This window comes from Hemiscyllium ocellatum, chromosome 6, assembly GCF_020745735.1.
Source record: "Hemiscyllium ocellatum isolate sHemOce1 chromosome 6, sHemOce1.pat.X.cur, whole genome shotgun sequence".
Taxonomy (NCBI): Eukaryota; Metazoa; Chordata; class Chondrichthyes; order Orectolobiformes; family Hemiscylliidae; genus Hemiscyllium; species Hemiscyllium ocellatum.
In genome coordinates this window covers 120,677,659-120,693,508 of record NC_083406.1, presented here as the reverse complement: position 1 = coordinate 120,693,508, position 15,850 = coordinate 120,677,659, and the positions used below count along the sequence as shown (strand labels likewise).

Below are 15,850 nucleotides of genomic sequence, written 5' to 3'. Positions count from 1 at the left end.
TGTAAAGAGGGCAGCCAGGTGGATTGTAGAATCTGTAAATCCTTGCTTACTGTGATCTGCCTGTACTGCTGGTAACCAAAGTTTTCACTGTACTTTGGTACATGTGACAATAAATAAATCAAATCAAATCAATAGGCGTTCCCTGACTGGGACTGTTAACCTGGTCCAATCAGGGAGCCCTGGCTGACAGATATAAACAGGAGTGTCTCACTGGCCACCCGAGTGTTTTCCTATCTTCCTGGTGGTGGAAATTGAATAAAGATTCATGCAATTTGTGTCTCACACCTGCACACACACACACCATGGGTACTGTGGAAAAATAAGCACTACCGCAGTTGGGCGGTAGTTTGGGGGAAAAGAAAATTAAAAAAAAATAACAAGAGTGTCAGAAGTTCTGTTCGTTCAGAGCTCTGGATCAGTGTCAAGGACTCTTCACGTGTGAATAAAGGTGAGGGGATAATGGCCTCTGTGGAGTTATGCCAGGTAGTGTATCCACGGAATGGTGACCAAGAAGTATTTGGTTACCAACCTGTTAATTCTTCCTGCTGGCGCGCAGCAAGTGTGGGAGAGATTCCCAATCAGCCACGCTTTAGAAAGAATGAAAGAGCACGTTGCCACAGCAACTAAGTCTCCCTGTGTGAGTTGTGACACAAACACCACCTACTCATTCAATTCTCTCTCTCTTCAGAAACAAACCTAACTGGGTAACACAATTGAGCTGGCTCAGTGATCACCCTCCTAAAAGATTACTCTGCAACTCCTCATCTCTTTGGTTGAAATCACAGGATTATTAGAATACAGAGGAAGGCCATTTGGTCCCTCATACCAGCATCAGCTCAATTACCAAATGACAATCTCCTGCCTTTTCCCCAGGTCCATGCAGATAATTTCATCTGACGCGATCAATACCCTCAATGCTCAGTTTGAGCAGAATACCAGAGGAGCATGTAACCCCTGCCCTCGATACACCCATTCCCTCAGTCACCACTGCAGACGTCAGGTCAGTCTTCCTGGGAGTCAACTCAAGGAAAGTGATGGGCCCAGACCGTCTCCCCAGCCAAACACTCGGATCTTGTGTGGACCAAGTGGCGGAGGTATTCGCCAACATCTTCAACCTCTTCCTCCTACAAGCCAAAGTTGCCATCTGCTTCAAGAAGGCCACCATCATTCTGATACCTACAAAAGCACATGCAATGTGCCTTAATTACTACCACCCAGTGGCTCTGACCTCAATAATCAGGAAGTGCTTAGAGAGGTTGGTCATGGCCCACATCAAATCCATTCTCCCAGCATGCCTCAATCCCCTACAATTTGCCGACTGGCATAACAGGTCCACAGCGGATATCATTTCCCCAGCCGTACACTCATCCCTGGAATATATGGACAACAAGGACACCTACATCAGACTCCAGCTCATTGACTACAGCTTCATCTTCAACACCATTATCCCATCCAGAGTGATCTCAAAACTCTTGCTCTTAGCTCCACCCTCTGCAACTGAATCCTCAGCTTCCTGACCCACAGACTGCAATCAGCGAGGGTAGACAGCAGCACCTCTTCCTCAATAACACTCAACACTAGAGAGCCCCAAGGATGCGTCCTCAGCCCCCTACCGTACTCCCTACACACCCATGAATGTGTATCCAAAATCCAAACAAGTATCATCTACAAGTTCATTGCCGACACCATCATAGTAAGACAGATATTAACAATGACAAGTCAAAATACAGGAAGGAGATAGAGGACTTAGTGACATTGTACAATGATAACAACCTCTCTCTCGATGTCAGCAAAACTAAAGAACTGCTCATTGACTTCAGATAGAAAGGAGGAGTACACACCCCCCATCTACATCACAGAGTGGAGGTTGACAGGGTGAAGAGAGTCATGTTCCTTGGAGGAACGATAACTGACAACCTATCCTGGAGTTCCCACGTACATGTGACGGTCAAGGTGGCACAACAACACCTCTTCTTCCTTGGGCAGCTCAGGAAATTCAGCAAGTCCATAAGGACCCTTGCCAACTTCAACATTGAGAGCATGCTGTCCGGGTGCACAATGGCCTGGTACAGCAACTGCTTTGCCCAGGACTGTAAGAAACTAGAGAAGGTGGTGTGCACAGCCCAGACGATCATGGGAGCCAACCTCCCATCCATGGTCTCCATTTACACGGCTCGCTACCGTGGAAAGGCTGCCAACATCATTAAAGACCACTCCCCCCCCCCCGGGTAATGATCTCCTACAATCTCATCTGTCAGGTTCAGGAACAGCTTCTTCCCTGCTGTCATTAGACTGACGAATGGACCTCTCTAACTTCAAATAACGCTGATCTTTTTAATGTTGATCTTGCCTAGTGCACATCCTACATCTGCATGCCTTTGTCCTATGATCTGGATGTCCTTGCTTACTATGATCTGACTATACTGCTCACAAACAAAGCTTTTCACTGTACTTAGGTACACGTGACAATAAATCAAATCAATGCCCCCCCCTTGAATATCTCCATTGAACCTGCCCCCAGTACACTTCCAGGCAGTACATTCCAGATCCTAACTGCTCACTGAGTGGAATTTCTTTTCTCACATCACTCTTGCTTTGTTTACAAGTCACTTTAAATCAATGACCTCCTGTTCTTGTTCCTTTTAGGAGCAGGACCAGCTCTACCTAATTTTCTCTGTCCAGCCTGCTCGCAGTTTTGAAAACCTCCTTCAGACCTCTGAGCATCCTTCTCTCCAGGGAGAACTCCTTCAATCTCTCCTCATTCCGTGCAACGTCCTTCTTAGTCACCCACCACAACGAGCGGGACAAAGTCGTTAGCCGTGCCTCACCGGAGAGAGCTCTTGCCTCTTGGTCAGAGTTTGAGAGTTTCAATCCCACTCCTGGAGACATGAACACAGGAATCCTGGATTACTACCCACTGCATGGCAGTCGGGGATTGCTGCTTTGTTAGAGGAGCTGTCTATCAGTTAAACTGAGACACCGTTTGCCCTTTCCACTGGGCACAAAATATTCCACGGTGCTATTTCAAAGTAGTGCAGTAGCATTCTCCCTAGAGGCTCTGATCAAAATTTCTCTCTCAACCAGCATTATTAAACAGCCAAGGAAAATGAGGTTGCACAGATAGAACAGCAATCTGTAAACCCTTTGAATAATCCTGTGGTGGATAAGTATTTATTTATTTAGCGTGTGCATTATCACTGAGCCAAGCAGTGGCGTTGTTAGCGGCTGGATGGAAATTTTTAAGCCCTCCTCCTGCAGACACCCCTCCACAGTGTCAGACATTATGAGACATTTGATTTATTGTTATCACATTTACCCGAGCCACAGTGAAAAGTTTTGTTTTGTGAGCAGAAAGGCAGATTATAACACAGAAGGACATGCAGATCATGGAGAGTTTAGACACAGTGAGGTATGCTAGGTTACGACTGGACAGAAGGTGCACAAAACAAGATCATTGGAACATAGTAGTCAGGAACTTTTCCCCAGCTGTACAGGGCCATGGTGAGACCACATCTGGAATCCAGGAATGGTAGGACTGTTCTATGATGAGAGGTTGGTTCATGTGGACCTGAACGATGAGAGGGGGATCTGACTGAAATGTATAAAATTCTAACAGGGCTGGACAAACTAAATGCAAGGAGGAGGCGTCACTGAACATATTCAAGAAAGAGGTCAATAATGTTTTAGTTTATAAACATTTCAAGGATATGTGGAGTAAGGAGGAATTGAGATAGAAGATCACCATGATCTTACTGAATGGGAGAGCAGGTTTGAAGGCTGAATGGCCTGCTGCTGCTTCTAGTTCCCATGTTTTCTGCATTTGGGCTGCACCCAGGTCTGCAGCCTGGATGGTGCGTACACTAAGACCTGGGCCTGTCCACGGACAGTTTAGACCTGGGCCCACGGTTACTGTGAGAGGTCAGAGCCAGGTGGGCAAACAGAGGCTTCTCTGGCTGGCGGTGTGGAGAATCAGGAGTCAGCCGGAGAGATTCTTCTAATCGATTGTAATCAATGCCAAGTGGCATTCCTCAAGACATCACCTCTAGACAGAGCCTGGCAGGCTGCTGCGGGGGATACCGGGCCAAGGAAACGGCCATAGACACAGGCATGGGCTTCCAGTATCACTGAACATGGGGAAGGCTGCACGTCTCAAGGTCTGACTTCCCTCCAACTGCGGTAAAAACAATGACTGCAGATGCTGGAAACCAGATTCTGGATCAGTGGTGCTGGAAGGGCACAGCACTTCAGGCAGCATCCAACGAGCAGCGAAATCGACGTTTCGGGCAAAAGCCCTTCATCAGGAAATCATTTCCTGATGAAGGGCTTTTGCCCGAAACATCGATTTCGCTGCTCGTTGGATGCTGCCTGAAGTGCTGTGCCCTTCCAGCACCACTGATCCAAAATTCCCTCCAACTGCACCAGTAGAGACAGTTTCTCTCCAGTAAACCTTTAATTATCTTATGCACGTTCCAATGAAGTGCCCTTCAGCCTTTAAGCTCAAGGGAACATTGGCAACACTGTGCATCCTGTCCTCAATCAAACCCTTTGTGACTGCAGAAGCATTCGAATGAATGTGCACTGCATTTCCTCTGAGATCGATGGATCATTCCCAAGGTGTATCGGGGTTTAAAATTCCCGACTGGAATCTGGGTTTGGGTGCCCAGTGGATTTGGAACAGTGGTGAGATGGTTATGGAGTGGGTGAACTCTCCATCCCTGCAGGATAAAACCTGACCCATTAACCCATTCTCCGTTGCATGCTGATTGATGCTCCGTGATTTCTAGAACGTTCTATTTCTGATCCTGCCGCCCCGTGATCCCTGCTGGAATCTAATCCTTCTGGTACCGGAGGGGGTTGTGTCAGAGTTTCTCCCTGTGTCATTAAATCTTCTATTTTAAGAAGCTTGTACTGAATTATATTCTGGTGAACACAAGAGCGATATTTTTAAACCTGACAATTAACAAATCTCCACCGTTGAGGCAGAGACTAATTAGTAATCTTCTCAGAAGAGAGGCATGTTCACTATTACCTTTCATTTCCTCCCATACTTCCCCTAAGCTGCACTGAAATCTTTGTCCCAGAAAGGAGTAAATCTTCACTGTGTGGAACCCCCAGCTATCCGCCCCCGATCACTAACAATGTGAACCAACATACTGTGGCCTAGGAATGCTACAGCACCGTGCTCCAGCAGAATTCATGCAATGGCTGCCCAAGTGTCAAATTACAGTCAGAATCACTGCAGCAATCATTGCTGGCTCTGTGTTGCCTAATCCAGTCAGTCCCATTCCCCCTGCTTTATCCCCGTCATTTCTCTCAAGGGCCTACTCAGTTTCCTTTTAAAGTCACAGATTGCCTCCAGTTTCATTACCTGACTTAGCACTGTTTGCTACATAAAAGAATTCTGCCTCACATCTCTCCTGCCTGCACCTCTTATCTCCAAGTGTTTAACTCATGCACCCCGAGCCCCTGCCTATAGTATCTAAACCTGCCATCATCTTGTAGAAACCTACAAGATAGTAGCAGGAGTAGGCCATTCAGCCCTACGAGCCTGCTCCGCCATTCAAGATGATCATGGCTGGTTGTGAAGTTCAAGTCTCAAGTTCTGGCTTCCCTCCAACTGCACCAGTGGACACAGTTTCTCTCCGGTAAACCTTTAACTTAAGCACGTTCCTGTGAACTGCCCATCAACCGTTAAGCTCAAGGGAACATTGCCAAGACTGTGCAACCTGTCCTCAATCCTCAACTCACCCCACCCCCATATCTCTTGATCCCTTTAGCTATACCTACCTCCCTCTTGAAAACACAATGTTTTGGTCTCAACCATTTTCTCTGGAGGTCTTAAAAGGCTTCCCTCTTATCCTTAAATTGAGATGCCTGGTCTCGACTCCTCACCATCAGAAACATTCTCCCTACATATGGCCAGTCTAATCCTGTTAAAGTTTTCTAGGTTTCTAAGCGAGTAAATCGTTCCCAATAAGAACCATCCCAGATACTCACCAATCCTAGGGCCTGCAGAACTGTGTAGTGATAGAGAAATAGAATACCCGTGGCCAGCAGTGGCCACCAGAAATCTCTCAGTGGCTCTGGTCTGTATTTATCTGCAAAATGGAGAACATGTGATTAATCTCAATCTTGTGTTCAATATATTCAGTGCCCAGTCCACTCCTCCTCTCTATAAATACCTCCAATTATCAGGGGGCTCTATGCTGCTCTGACCTTGGGCTAGACCTGCTTTACTTGCTTCACTATGTTTGAGTTGAAAAATGTGGTGCTGGAAAAGCGCAGCAGGCCAGGCAGCATCTGAGGAGCAGGAGAATTGATGTTTCCATAAGCCCTTCTTCAGCAATTCCTGAAGTAGGGCTTATGCCCGAAACGTCGATTCTCCTGCTCCTCGGATGCTGCCTGACCTGCTGCGCTTTTCCAGCACCACACTTTTCAACTCTGGTCTCCAGCATCTACAGTCCTCACTTTCTCCTCACTATGTTTGTGCTCTTCCTTCAGCCACCTACATCCTTAACCTCCTGAATTTTCTGCTGGAACTAATCCACCTCACTCTCCTTCTTTGAAAATTTTAATAATTCCTACTTCTTTGACCAACCATTTTGGCCATGTGTTAATGTTGTTCCTCTACAGACAAAGAGTGGTAGAGGTTTGCAACTCTCTTCTGCTTGTATAGGTCATTGGTTAGGCCACGTTTGGAATACTGTGTGCAATTCTGATCTCCCTCCTATAGAAAGAATGTTGTGAAAGTTGAAAGGGTTCTCAAAAAGATTTACAAGGATGTTGCCAGAGTTGGAGGATTTGAGCTATAGGGAGAAGCTGAATAGGCTGGGGCTGTTTTCCCTGCAGCGTCGGAGGCTGAGGGGTGACCTTATAGAGGTTTATAAAATCATGAAGGGTATGGATAGGGTAAATAGACAAAGTCTTTTCCCAGGGGTAGGGGAGTCCAGAACTAGAGGGCATAGGTTCAGGGTGAGAGGGGAAAGATATAAAAAGGAACTAAGGGGAAACTTGTTCACACAAAGTGGGGTGTGTGTGTGGAATGAGCTGCCAGAGGAAGAGGTGGAGGCTGATACAATTACAGTATTTAAAAGGCATCTTGATGGGTATATGAATGGGAAGGGTTTAGAGGGATATGGGCCAAGTGAGGCTAGATTAATTTAGGATATCTGGTCAGCATAGACATGATGGACTGAAGGGTCTGTTTCTGTGCTGTACATCTCTATGACTCTAAATGACAGTGGATTCAGGATCAATTGATAACTTTAACTATGAAATTTTCATTAAACAAAGATATTAAGGGATATGGGCCAAAGGTAGGAATGTGGAGTTAAGCCACAGATCAGTCCCATTGAATGGTAGAACAGCCTTGAGGGGCTGAATGGCCTACTCCTGTCCCTGATTGGCAATAGCCTCGGTGAAACAGCTTGGAATGTTTTCCTGGGTAGCAGGCATAATGTTATTGTTTGATTTTTTAAAACAAGTTGTTGTCAGAATCACAGAATTGTTACAGCACCGAAGGCCATGTGGCATTGCTACTACAACAGAATTCAGTACATTCTGGGCACATCGTGAGGTCGTGAAAGATGGTGCATAGAACATGCTTTTCAGTCTTTCTTCAGCAAGTTATATAAAATAGCCAGTCTGCTGTACTCACCACCTTTGCTCAGCAAGTAGAGGGGGACAGCGTACATGAGAATGTGCTGAATATAATACACCTCTGTTTCAAATGGGAGCTGCAAGCAAGAACATACACAATTTAGGGAAACATCATTCAACACAAATTTCTTTAAAGATAGTGCAGAGGAAATTTATTTGAGTTGTCAGAAACAAGAGACGGCTGTTATTCCAAGAGACTCAGGCAGCTGTGATTACTCTCCCTAGACCACGGAAGCTTTGATAAAGGTGTTCAAAATGATGAATGGTTTTGACCGAGCGAATAAAGAGGCACCATTTCCAGCAGCAGGTGCACTGACCACAAAAGGTGCATTTAAAAGAGGAACCACAGGAGAGATAAAAATAAATTAATTTTCCACAAGGGGATGTTATGATCTGGAATGTGCTGCCTGAAAGAACTGTAGAAGGAAATTCAATAATAGCTTTCACTAGGAAAATGGAATAAATACTTTAAGGACAACAAAATTACAGGCTACAATGGCTAACAATAGTGAGAATAATTAGGTAGCTTTTTTTTAAAAGAGCTAGCATAGGTATAAGAGTTAAATGACCTTCTTCTGCACTGCATCACCTGATGATTCTGTATTTTTTTCAATTTTAAACATTGAAAGTATGTTAACAAGTGAAGCGACCTTGTTCCTTCAGTTTATCCAAAACACAGGCACAAAACGTAATCTTATAAACTACATATTTGTAACAACACGTTCACCCTAATCTCCCCCTTCACTGATTCCACATTACGACCAATTTACCCCACTTCACACTCCACAATCCTCCTGATTAGGCATTAATGTCCCCTCCCCCACCATCATTCTTTCCCATCATTTACTCTCCCCTGTGCCTCCCTTCCCCCACCAAATCTCCCACACACCCTGTGAGTAAATGTGACGTTGATCCACCTAGGTAGCAAAAACAGGCAGGCAGATTGTTATCTGAATGGCGATAGATTGGGAAACAGTGAGGTGCAGCGTGACCTGGGTGTGTCCCTGTGAGGAAGCATTGCAAGTGCAGCAGGAGGAGAAAAGGCTAATGTTGACCTTCGTAGCGAGCTGATCTCCCTGCCTCAATCCAACCATATTTCTCTGACCAGAAACCTTAGCCAGGTCCTTCCTCTCTAGGTCCAAGTGGGGGGTGGTGGGGGTGGGAGTTGCCGAGAACACGGAGACACGAGGGTGGGGAGATTGCCTTACAAGTGTAACTCAGCCATCACTTGCAAGGACCAATAAGAGTGGTCGCAGGAACTTTCTGACCTGGGTCTTTCTCTACCCCTCACCCAGTACACACCATTCTGGACTTTATGAGTTGGGTGGTGACTAATCTCTGACCAGTCAAACCCAAGAGGAGCGAGTTGAGAGCTGCAAACACACAACCGAACACTCACCAGTCTCGTGTTGACTACAGGGAAGAGCAATGCCAGCAAAGGTCCATTCAGCATGTGCACGTGTAACCTGAGAGTGTAAACACAACATGGAGTTTAATAAATCCTAAGCATAACCAATAGACCGTGGTACAGCAATGACAATAGATCTGCTAAAACTATTTCAGCTCAGGATGGCAGTCTTCCTCCATTGATAGTAAACAGCTCCTGTTACTCTTTGATCATGTGATAACCAATTGTCAACATCCTGGGAGTTAGCACTGAACAGAAACTGAACAGGTCTCACCTTATAAACACTGGCAACGAGAGTAGGCCAGAATCCTGCAATGAACAACACACCTCCTGATTCCTCAATGGAAGTGGGTATCGCAGATGCTGGAGATTGAAGTCAAGATTAGAGTGGTGCTGGAAAAGCGCAGCAGGTCAGGCAGCATCCGAGGAATCCTGATGAAGGGCTTTTGCCTGAAATGTCGATTTTCCTGCTCCTTGGATGCCACCTGACCTGCTGTGCTTTTCAGCACCACTCTAATCTCACCTCCTGACTCCCCAAAGCCTGATCACAGGGGTGCGATGGAGTACTCCCCACTTGCCTGGATGAAGCAGCGCACTCGATCAACACCAAATTTACAAAAATCCACTCCCTTCACCACTGATACTCAGTAGCAGCAGTGTGTACCATCTACAAGATGCAGTACAGGAATTCATCAAAGCTCCTGAGATAGCACCTTCCAAACCCACACAGGATTGGAGCATAGGCAAATGCTTTAAGTTGGTGATGGCAACCCATAACTGACGTGCCACCCGCACTAACAGTATTCTAATTTCTAGCTGCCCATTAGTACCATTGGTTGATGTGTGGAGGCTGTTATGTTAGCCCTTTATGCTCAGTGTCATTGAGAAAGTGGTCTGAATCCAACCAACCATATTCACTAAGTGGGATGCTCAGTGCAGATTTGATGGGCTAAATAGCCTCTCGCTGCACTGTAAGGATTCTCTGTTTTTATGCCCTGGCATTTCAAGTGCTTATCCAGATGCTTCTTGAAAGTTGCGACAGTTCTGGGTGGGTTTCCTCCAGGTGCTCCAGTTTATTCCCTCAGTCCAAAGATGCGCAGGTTAGGGTGGATTGGCCATGGGAAATTGCCCATAATACCCAGGGATGTGCAGGCTAGGTAGGACATGAGAAATGCAGGGTGACAGGGATAGGGCATCGGGTGGGTTTGGGTGGGATGTCCTTTGGAGAGTCGGTGCGGACTCGATGGACTGAATAGTCTGCTTCCACGCCGTAGGGATTCTATGATTCTAAGTATCTCCACCATCCCCTCAGACAGCATGTTCCATATACCTACCACCCTCTGGGTGAAAAATCTTTTCCTCAGATCTCCATCACAGTACTTACTCTTCACCTTGAACTTATAGCCTCTGGTCTTGGACACACCAAACAGTTATATAGACATTTCTGTTTGTACAGTTGCTCTCTACAGAGAAAGATTCTTTCAGTTAAAGAAAAATTAAAGTATATTAAATCCCTGGAGAGAGCGCAAAGGACATTTACTAGAATCATATCAGAAATGAGATTATAGATTTAATGGAAGATTAGAGAGATTGTGTTTATTCTCCTTGGAGCAGAAGATGACTTTGTTGTGGCTGTCAAAATTAAGAACAATTTTGACAAGGTAATGAAGAACATTCTGTTTACACTAATTCCTATGACAGTAACTAAGGGTCACAATTTCAGGATTTTCAATAAGAGAGGCAGGGGTATGACGAAGAGAAACGTCTTCACTCAGTTGTTCAGATTTGGAATGCACTGCCTGGGAAAGTGGGAGAGGCTGATTCCCTAAGAGGGTTCAGAAGAAAGCTGGATATATATTGGAAAAGGATGAATTTAGAGGGTTACAGTATAGGCCCAGAGGTCAGCACCAGCTGGGTAGCTCATTTGGGAGCGGATACTGACACAATGGGTCAAATTACTTCCTTCTATACAGTAAAATTCTATGATTTTATCACACGTATGTACACAAATGTGTGCTGGTATCACTGTTTACCCTTATAAATAAACCAGTCATATTCCAAACTACAGTAATAAGGTCTGAATCTTTATTGAAAACTTTTTGTTTTCTAATTAATAAACAATAGATAATCGATTTAAGAAACCTGAATACGTACTTTGAAAGATAGATGAATAAAACTTATAGATAATTGGGCATTTCAATAATTAAATTAATAAATAGTTTACCTAGTTATCTGTTGTTACCATTGGAGTAAAGGTACATGAGAAAGTCAGTGCACTCAGCCTCCATGATAAAGCAGCATTCACTCAGCTACAACTTACTCATTGATGTTTGGTTTGGACCAGTCAGTTCCAGACTTTCTTCCAGATTCAGACCAAACTTCGAGAAAGGAACCATCCTTCCTGAGTTACACTCACTCAGTGACAGATTGCTGTTGATATATTTCCATGTCAGGGTGGGGAATGACTCGGAAGGAAACTTGAAGGGGGTGGCATTCCCATGTATTCTAGATGGTGGAGCTCACAGGCTTAGAACTTACTTCAGTGAGAGAGGAAGGGAAAGCATACCTTTGGATTAACGATAACTTACTGGGTGATCCTTGGGTTCTTGACATATTTTCTTAAAGGAAGTTTGTCTTGTAAAAGCAATCTTGACTCTCCCTTTGTTCCATTAAGTTGCAGTTTTGTCTAATTAAATTTGTAGCCTGTGTCCTGTCTTACTCGCTCTCTTTAAAACTCCATGTAAACAAGCAGAGGGAACACACCTGGGCAGTTTCTGATATCTCGTTGAGGCTAGACCATAAATAGGTAAACATCCAATGTCACAAGCTGGCAAAAACACACTGATGCCTATACACAGTCAAACCATCAATCCCGATGGCTGGAAAACTGGCATACTAGACGGCCTTGCTTTTTATAAAGGCAAAATACAGTGGATGCTATAAATTGGAAGTGAATGCAGAGAATTCTGGAGAAACTCAGCAGGTCTGGAAGTATATGTGGAGCGAGTGTTTTGAGTTGGGTAGGACTCGTCTTCGGAGCAGCCAGGTCTCATCACTTCCAGTTCAAGTGGAAAGCCCCGAATGTGTTGCAAGGTGTGGGGGTGGGGGTGGGGGTGGGGGTGGGGATTGGTGGGGGGGTGTTGGGGGAAGCCTGATAGAATCACATATGACAGCATCATTTAAGAGGCATGCAGACAGACACATCATTCCTGATGAAGGGCGTATGCTCAAAAACGGCGACTCTCTTGTTCCGCGGATGCTGCCTGGCCTGCTGGGCTTTTCCACAGCCACACTTTTCAACTCTGATCTCCAGCATCTGCAGTCCTCACTTTCTCATAGACACATCAACAGGCAGGGAATAACAGGATATGGACGACGTGCAGGCAGATGCTACTAGTTTAGAATGGCATCATGGTTAGCACAGAGATGGTAGGCCGAAGGGCCTGTTCCTGTGCTGTATTGTTCTATGTTTTAGAACTTTTTCCGTAGCGGAGTCAATCTTCTTGTCATCATTTTAAGATCTCTTGGTGTTTGGGTCAAGATTCAGAAATTCTATTTTGGTGTTGGCTTTGTAAACTAATAACAGCTCTGAATGGTGCTCTAGGGGAACTGGCATCACTGTACAAATACCTGCAGAGAAGCCTTTTGACAACAATTGAAGAGATACAATTTGCAAAGGATAAAATCAATAAATGCGACACTCAGTAACTGGGTGAACATGATTATTGGAGTGATAAAGTGAAGGAGATTTCAGCTGCTCTTGATAGTGACGTGGATATTGCTTCAGTCCTTCACCTCATTCACCTGTTAACTGACCAACTGGAAAGCAGAATTCCAGAAGACGACAATTATGACAATGGCATGGATTTGACCAGACTAAAATCGCCAAGGTGACTGATTACAAATGTGGAAAAGACAGTGTTTTGCGACTGATATTGAAATATTTCACTTTTATACAAAAGTGAGGAGGCGATAGCCTAGTGCCAGTATCACTGGACTGTTAAATCAAGAGATTTAGATAATGCTGTGAGCACCTGGGTCCAAATCCTGCCACAGCAGACGGTGGATTTTGAATTCAATTTTAAAATTTGGAATTAAGAGTTTAATGATGACCATGACCCCATTGTCGATTGTCAGAAAAACCCACCTGGGCCACTAATGTCCTTTAGGGAAAAGAATCAGCCATTCTTCTCCGGTCTGGCCTACATTTGACTCGAGACCCAATGCAGCCTAGTTAACTCAACTGCCCTCTGGGCAATTACGGACTGGCAATAAATGCTGGTCTAGTCAATAACACCTCATCCCATTAATGAATTAAAAAATCCTGTAACTGTAAAATAATAAGTGCATACGTTTAATGGTTAACAAACAAAATGGAAAAAAGGTTACAATATGACTTCCACTCAAAAATGCAATGTGCTGAGTGTCTTTGTTAAAGACCAAAGTTTCCCTTCCCACGTGGTTGCAGATGTTCTCCAACATGTCCCGCACCGCTGCCCTCAAACCCCACCTCTCCAACCACAACAAGGACAGACCCCACCCCCCTCCCCGCCCCCGGTCCTCAACTTCCACTCCACCTATCTCCGTATAAATCATATCAGCCGCCAACATTTCCGCCACCTCCAAACGCACCCCACCACCAGGGATATATTTCCCTCCCCACCCCTATCCGCTTTCCACAAAGACCATTCCCTCTGCAACTACCTGGTCAGGTCCACGCCCCCCCAACAACCCAACCTCCCGTCCTGGCACCTTCCCCTGCTGCCAGGAATTGCAAAACCTGCGCCCACACCTCCTCCCTCACCTCCATCCAAGGCCCCAAAGGAGCCTTCCACATCCATCAGAGTTGCACCTGCGCATCCACCAATGTCATTTACTATATCCATTGTCCCCGATGCAGTCTCCTGTACATTGCCTTCTCGCAGAACACTTTAGGGAACATCTCCGGGACACCCGCACCAATCAACCTCACCGCCCCGTGGCCGAACATTTCAATTCCGCCTCTAACTCTGCGGAAGACATGCAGGTCCTGGGCCTCCTCCATCACCAGTCCCTTACTACCCAATGCCTGAAGGAAAAACAGCTCATCTTCCGCCTCAGGACCCTCCAACCCCAGGGCATCAATTTGGACTTCACCAGTTTCCTCATTGCCCTTCCCCCCACCCCCAACTTACTCCAGTTCCAACCTTCCAATTCAGCCCCGTCCTCATGACATGTCCCACCAGTCAACCTTCCTTCCCGCCTATCCACACCACCCTCCTCTCCGACCTATCACCTTTACCCCTACCTTTATCTACATGTTGCACTCTCAGTTACCTTCTCCCCAGCCCCACCTCCAGCCATTTTTCTCTCCACCCCTGAGGCTCCCAGCCTCATTCTTAATGAAGGGCTCGGACCTGAAACACTGATTCTCCTGCTCCTCGGATGCTACCTGACCTGCTGTGCTTTTCCAGCAACACACTCAACTCTGAACTCCTGCAGACCTCACTTTCTCCAGTGCAATGTGCTGCACCGACTACTCCGAGTTCCAGAGAAGTTTCAAAAAAATTAGAGGGAACTCAAGTTACTACACAACTGCATCACCTAATCAGCATGGGATCAGGAGCAGAGAATGTGAAGCTCTGTATGTAATATCAACAAACAGATGACATGCAATTGTCTCACTGAGCCATGGTTGTAATAGTCATAGTCACACAGTCTTACAGCCATTGGTCCAACCAACAGTCCATGTTAAACATAATCCCAAACTAAATTAGTCCCACCTGCCTGCTCCTGGCACATATCCCTCCAAATCTTTCTTATTCATGTACTTATCCAAATGTTCTTTTAAATGTTGTAATTATGCTCATATTCCATCACTTCCTCAGGAAGTTGATTCCACATGAGCCATCCTGTGTGGAGAATTTGCCTCTCGTGTCATTTTTAAAAGCTTTCACCTTAAAAATATGCCCCCTAGTCTTGAAATTCCCCACCTTAGGGAAAAGACACCCACCGTTAACCCTAACTATATCCCTTATGGTTTTATAACCCTCTAAAAGGTCACCCCTCAAACTCCTATGCTTGTCTTTACAGTGGTAAAAACTCAAAGGCACTTTGCTGATGAGAGAGAGTCCAAAGCAAATGTGGGTAGAATCTTAAAATTCAAAGCAGGCCATTGAGGAGTGATGTAGGGAGGCACTGTTTCTCTTGCAGGGCAATGGAAATCAAAATAACTGTTCAAAACGATGGAGACCAGCTGGAAAAATCAAAACTGAGAGTCACAGCCTTGAATTGAATTGGAATTGAATTTATTGTCACGTGTACAGAGGCAGAATGAAAAGTTTTGCCTTGCGAGCAATACAGGCAGATCACAGTTAAGTAGTAAATAATAAATAGCAAATAGACTTTTTTAAGATAAAGGGTATGAAGTGATATGGAAACATGGCGGATAGATGGCATTGTTGAATATTGGGGTGCCTTAAAAACAAATTTGTGTTCATATTTACAATTACAAATGAGATTTCAGTAAAAAAGCCATTACAGAGGTACTTAAGTTGCCAAAATTCCAACATACAAAAACAAAGGAAAAAAATTAGGAAAAACAGAGGTCATTTCGCTGGTTGAGCAACCAACAATGTATCTGGCACCAAATGCACCTTCCTATTAGTGCATTGTTCTTTAAAGTAAGGTTGTTTTTGTTCTTAGAAAGAAGGGTAAAATAACTCTCAGATGAAGGTGGGCCAGGGGTCAATGATCATTCAACTTCATGACTGGCTGTCCAATGACCATTGGCCAAAAGGGTTC

At 45.1% G+C, this 15,850-nt stretch overlaps 1 protein-coding gene across 2 annotated transcripts in view; it reads right to left on the bottom strand.

The window, feature by feature from the left end:
* LOC132816892 (transmembrane protein 164-like) overlaps window positions 1-15,850 on the bottom strand; it is a 51,929-nt gene that overhangs the window by 5,195 nt on the left and 30,884 nt on the right. For both annotated transcript variants that reach the window (XM_060826900.1, XM_060826899.1), the window contains 3 exons: window positions 9,059-9,125; window positions 7,658-7,736; window positions 5,998-6,098 (listed from right to left, as the gene is read on the bottom strand). In XM_060826900.1, coding sequence (XP_060682883.1) covers window positions 5,998-6,098; window positions 7,658-7,736; window positions 9,059-9,125 — 247 coding nt within the window. The remainder of the gene's footprint in view (window positions 1-5,997; window positions 6,099-7,657; window positions 7,737-9,058; window positions 9,126-15,850) is intronic.